General features: G+C 56.0%; 1 protein-coding gene across 1 annotated transcript; it reads left to right on the top strand.

Annotated features, from left to right (window-relative positions):
- The first annotated feature begins 149 nt into the window (after positions 1-149).
- On the top strand, positions 150-5,477 carry LOC117800933 (collagen alpha-1(XXVII) chain-like). Its single transcript, XM_034653489.1, has 4 exons — positions 150-1,355; positions 1,836-2,004; positions 2,941-3,050; positions 4,978-5,477. Exons 1-4 carry the CDS (start codon positions 1,326-1,328, stop codon positions 5,266-5,268), a joined length of 600 nt encoding a protein of 199 aa, XP_034509380.1. The 5' UTR covers positions 150-1,325; the 3' UTR covers positions 5,269-5,477.
- The last annotated feature ends 92 nt before the right edge of the window (positions 5,478-5,569 follow it).

Genomic DNA, 5,569 nt, shown 5'->3' with positions numbered 1-5,569 from the left:
CCCCCCCACCCCCCGCCGAGCCAGGCATCATCCACGAAAATGAACTGTTGGCCCTGGCCTCCCATCCACACCTTCCCTAGCCCTTCTCATCACTAGGGAAGCCAGATAGCTAGGGGAAAGGGAAAAGATCCAGAAAAAACCCTTTCCCTGTAAAAAAAGGAAAATGTGAGGATTTTGAATTTTTTGCACGGTAGCAGATACAGTGCGTGTGATAGGCGGACACTGTTAGGCGCGCTCCTCCTGGATGAGCTCATTTCTTTCCCTCATGGTTCTGAGAGTGTTACTGTCATGCCCATTCTCAGGACACGGACGCAGAGAGACGGGTAAGCAACTGCCCAGATCCTGCAGTGAGCGAGCAGCAAGGCTGAGATGGAACTTGGGAAATCCCTCTCGAGTTGGGGCTCTGGACCCCTTGGGCTTTACTCAACATCAGAGTCTCCCTGTCACTGTTTGCACAGCCAGACCGCTCCTGGCAAGCCCTGTGCTAGGGCTGGAGGTGCAGGTGTGAGATAGAGTTACACAGAGCAAGGGGCCGCCCCCCAGCCTGGGGGCGAGAGCACCAGGAGAGAGTGCCCTCGGAAGCGGACATCTGTAGGATGAGTATAGGGCAGGGTTTCTCAACTGCAGCACTCGTGGATGTTTGCGGAACAGATGATTCTTTGTTGCGTGTGATTGTAGGATGCTTGGCAGTATCCCTGGCCTCTACCCACTAGATGTCAGGAGCATCCCCTCCTCCAGCTGTGACAGCCAAGAAGTCTCTAGATATAACCAAACGTCCCCTACAGGGCAGCATTGCCCCTGATTGAGAACCACTGGAAGAGGAGATAGGCAGGTGGAGAATTGGAGGAAGAGAAGAATGTTCCAGGCAAAGGGAGCAGCATGTGCAAAGGCCCTGTGGCCAGATAGAGCATGGTGCTTAGCAACTTAGCAGTCCGGTAGTGTGTCTGGTGCATAGAGCATATGTGGCCCAGAGAGGAGAGGCTGGGCCAGAGGCCACAGCACTTGGGCTAGGTCTTATAATCACACGGAGGAGTTCGGACTTAATCTTGCGGGCAGGGGAGAGCTATGGAAGTGCCTGGAGAAAGGGAGTGGAAGGATCAGCTCTGACTCTCTTTGTAAGTGGAGGAAGGACAGAGAGTTGCACAGAAGGCAGGTGACTTGGCCACGATCCCACCTGGGAGAGTGGGTGGGAGAGCTTGTGCTCAGACCCTGGGTCTCCCTCTCAGTGAGTCTGGGGGCATCCTGGGAGGGAGGGGGCAGGATACACACCCTGTCTTCTCTTGGCACAGCAGCAAGATGACCTGGGAACAGCTTTCCAGACGTGGATGGACACAAATGGAGCACTGAAAGCAGAGGTACCCCGAGACCCCAGCCCACATGGGATCCCTTCCTGGGGGAGACAAAAAGGCTGGCTCACGTGTGGTCAGTGGCCTCCAAGTGGCCTGCCCCAAGATTTCCATGGCTTCTTGGTTCCCTGGCGGGAGGCTGGGCAAAGTGGATGCTGCGTTGGCTCTCTGAGGATTCACGGTCCAGGGAGAGGGCAGCCTGCAAGAGCCCATTGTCTTCCTTCCATCCCGGGAGTGGTCAGTGGAAAGACGTGGGGGGATTTGCGGGATTTGAGGCCACTGCCCAGTGTCCTGTACCCTCTCGCGGCAGCCCCCACCCCGTTCCTGGCCCCCAGTTTCCTTATCTGTCAAGTGGAGGGAGCCCCATCACACCCCTAGGAACTCAGGGACGTCTCCTGAGTAGCGGGAACTTGGGGCCATGGAGGCTAAGACCCTTGGGCCAGGCCAAGACCTCAGGCGGCCGGTGGCCTCCCTCTCTCTTCGCGACAGGGTTACAACCATCCGGACCGGCTGGTGCTGGACCAGGGAGGGGAGATCTTCAAAACCTTACACTACCTCAGCAACCTCATCCAGAGCATTAAGACGCCCCTGGGCACCAAAGAGAACCCCGCCCGGGTCTGCCGGGACCTCATGGATTGTGAGCAGAAGATGGTGGATGGTATGAGGGCCCGTGGGGTCTGAAGAGGGGGCTTCCTGCCCCAGGGGTGGAGCAGGCGGGGCAGGGGAGTTCTGGAAGGGGTGGGGAGAGGGAGCATTCAAGCCTTAGTTCATTGGGGCCAAGTTTCCATCCTTAGGGAGGCAGGCACATGAGGTAGTCCCTTATCCGCTCAACGGTCACTGAGCCTCGCAATATGGCAGACCTTGTGCCTCGTGGGGTGGGGACGAGTGGTTTTACCCTTTCAGAGGCCACAGATCTGCAAGCTGGGGGCAACCATTTCAGTGCAAGGAGACAAGAGCTTTGGCAGGACAAGCCCCCAAGGGCCAGGAGGGGACAGGGGACTGGGTGGGTTGGGAGGGGGTTGTCATCGATGCCCTGAGAGCCAGGATTTCCCCCCTTTCTGTCCACACCACTTCCCTCCACTGACAAGAAGGTGGACCAGTGGCTGGTTGTCCCACTCTTTCGGCTGTGGGGTCTTTGGCTCCCTTGGAAGCCCCGCGGGGAAACCAGATGCCAGCAGAGGTGTCTAGCGGGTGGGGTAGAGGCCTGATTTCCCTCCTCCCCCAGCAAGCCCTGGGAGGATCACTAGCCTTGGGGAAGAACCCATTCAGCTAGATGAGCCCTAAATCCTTTGGGCTAGTGATTCAGCCTCTCTCAGGCCTCAGCTGCCCCCTCTGTAAAATGGACCCTTCACAGTAGCCGCGTGGGCAAGCGCTCAGCCACTTGGCCTCTCCGGGGCTCTGCCAGCTGTGAGCTCTGCCCAGAGCGTTTCCTTCCATCTCTGTGGCTCCTAGAATCCTTTTCTGCTCCCTTTCCCGACTTCAGGCCCGACTGGGGCTCAGCGGGTTCCAAGGTTCAGGGTCCACCTGCAGAACTGGGCCCTGGGCTCCCTCCCCCGCACATACATGTACCATCCCTCCTCCACTCCGCCTATAGGCACCTACTGGGTGGATCCAAACCTTGGCTGCTCATCTGACACCATCGAAGTTTCCTGCAACTTCACCCATGGTGGACAAACGTGTCTCAAGCCCATCACAGCCTCCAAGGTACCTGTCGGCTCCCTGTCGGCCGCCGACTGGCCCTCTCTATGCCCACCGGGTCCTGGGCCAGCGCCCACCCAAGTTTTGGTCTGAGCCTTGACTGTCCTGCTGCATGGCTTCTTTGGGACCCTCGGTTTTCTCTTCTATAAATCGGGGGATGATTGTTCTAAATCTGTGGTTTCTACACCCTTTCAAGATGTGTGGTGTTACTGGTTTTTATTTCAAATAGAACTTTCTGCCTAATATCTAAAATAGCATAGTTGGCCAGGCTGGCCAGGCTTGGAGAACCAGGAGCCATCAGTACGAACTAGGTCATGGTGCCCGAGGTGCGTATGCAGGTTTTCGCTAATGCGCAATGCCTGCTTTCCACGGGCCTGTCTCTGGGCTGAGCACTTGAGGTGGCTCAGGGCAGCTCACCAGCAAGCCAGGGTGGGCGGCGGCTGTGGGGTGCCACAGCTCCCCTGCCCAGGGTACCCCATGGTGGATTGTGGGTCTGCTGGGGCGGCCAGTCCTCCGTATGGGAGGATTCAGGCTCCAGGGAGAGGAGCCCACCTGCCTCTAGGGGAGGCGGGGACCCAGAGACCCATCCCATCCCATCAGGCCTCCTGGGGAGGCTCCAGAAGGTGCCTTAGGCTGACTGGGTCAGACCCAGGGCCTGGGAAGCTTTCCGTGGGCCAGCCGGTCAGCAGGCCTTGCTGGGTTCTTACCATATGCCAGACACTGTGTCAGGCACTGGGATTCACCAGGAAACACAGTAACCTCACCAGTAACCCCCCCTGCCCCGCCGGCCAGGCCCTTTCCCCCTCTGACTCTGACTTGAAGCGAAAACCCACCCGGCAGAGGGGTGAGGCCAGAGTTGGCACCTGCATGGGTGGCCTCACTGTCCATCCGGGTCACCATCCCTATCAGGAACAATGACCACCATTTTGTACTGGTCTCAGCCCATCAAATAACCAACGCGGGGGCTGGACCAGCCCTTGTGGTTCTTACATGATCACAAGATGCCCTTCACTACCAAGAAACTTTGAAAAAATAAAGGTTTGCTACCTGTAGGACCTGGAAATTGCACAGCACACCAGGGGCCACCCAGCCAGGTTGCCGGGAGAGAGAGAGAGAGCACACGAGTGTGGGGGCCTGGGGTTCTTTTATCGGGGTCCACGGTGAGGGGCTTAGGGCTTCCTGGGCTCACTCTTAATTGGTGAATTTAAAATATAAGAGTGGGAATTTGAAGCACAGGAAGAGAAAAAACAAGCGGCCCAGACGGCCAGCTTCGGCAATCTTGAAGTCTAAAACAAAGGAGGCTCAGCGCGGGGAGGCGGCCGGCCTTTTCCTCTAGTCCGTGGCTGGCAAAGCTTTTCTTCGAGATAGCGGCTTTGGAGAGGCTGCCTAGGCAATCAGAGCTTCAATCAAGCGCTTGCATTATACAAAGACAAACCAACTGTCCGGCTTTCAGGGGACCCACCGAAGCCATAAATGCCATCCTTGCTGGAGGTCACTGCCATTTCTGGCATCTTGGGACTTGGAAAGGGTGGGGAGGTCACTTCCCATTTCTCCTGCGCTTGAAGAGCCTCTCGATCTTGGGCTAGTTCCTCTTCCCCTCTGGGCTCTGGGATCCCCACTCAGCTCCAAAGACAACCCCCACTCCCACGCACCCATGAACTGGGGGGTGGATCGGGTGACAGGACCCTCATCGATCTGGCTTTGCGGTCAGGCAGGCCTTGGCGCTCTCCCTTCCTTGTTACTCCTTGGCTGTGGACCAGTTCATACAGACCTTGGTTGCCCTGTGTCTCAAGTGCGCCCATGTCTGGGAGCGAAGCTGGGAAATGCTTACCAGGGAAGAGCTCCTCCCTGCGCCCTGCAGAGAGAGGGGAGGGTTTCTGAGAGCCTTGGGCAGCCGGCCTGCCCCTCCCTCACTTCTGCGTCTCTGCCACAGGTCGAGTTTGCTGTCAGCCGGGTCCAGATGAACTTTCTGCACCTGCTAAGCTCTGAGGTGACACAGCATATCACCATCCATTGCCTTAACATGACCGTGTGGCAGGAGGGCACGGGGCAGACCCTGGCCAAGCGGGCTGTGCGCTTCCGGGCCTGGAACGGGCAGATCTTTGAAGCAGGGGGTCAGTTCAGGCCGGAAGTTTCAATGGATGGCTGCAAGGTAACCCCTGGGGCCCCTCATAGGCCCCTCATGCACGGACAAGTTGAAAAGATGTGTTTTATTATAAAATAGTGTATGACAGTTAGTGTAATGCATACTGGTATGCTACATGAGTACATCATATCATATAGTATATGGTATTAGTCTAATATTGCTAAATACACATAATTTTTATCTTTGTGTAATAATTTTATTACAACAGTTTTATAAAATCCCTTTTATTCACTATCCTCTCTGGGAAACTTCTGAGAGAAGATCGGCTGATAAAAATTCCACAGCCGATAGATGTTGTACTTACTTGCAAGGCTGCTTGTCGAAGAATGTATTTCTTTTTTCTTTTTTTTTTTTTTTTTAAAGTTTTTTTTTTTTTTTT

This window comes from Ailuropoda melanoleuca, unplaced genomic scaffold (assembly GCF_002007445.2).
Source record: "Ailuropoda melanoleuca isolate Jingjing unplaced genomic scaffold, ASM200744v2 unplaced-scaffold9170, whole genome shotgun sequence".
Classification (NCBI taxonomy): Eukaryota; Metazoa; Chordata; class Mammalia; order Carnivora; family Ursidae; genus Ailuropoda; species Ailuropoda melanoleuca.
Note: the sequence above shows the minus strand (reverse complement) of the source record. Positions and strands in the feature narration are given on the sequence as shown.

Coding starts and splice junctions, on each gene's coding strand:
- LOC117800933 (XM_034653489.1), top strand. CDS start 1,326: ATGGACACAAATGGAGCACTGAAAGCAGAG. Junction 1,356..1,835: donor ATGGAGCACTGAAAGCAGAG/GTACCCCGAGAC, acceptor TCTTCGCGACAG/GGTTACAACCATCCGGACCG. Junction 3,051..4,977: donor AGCCCATCACAGCCTCCAAG/GTACCTGTCGGC, acceptor TCTCTGCCACAG/GTCGAGTTTGCTGTCAGCCG.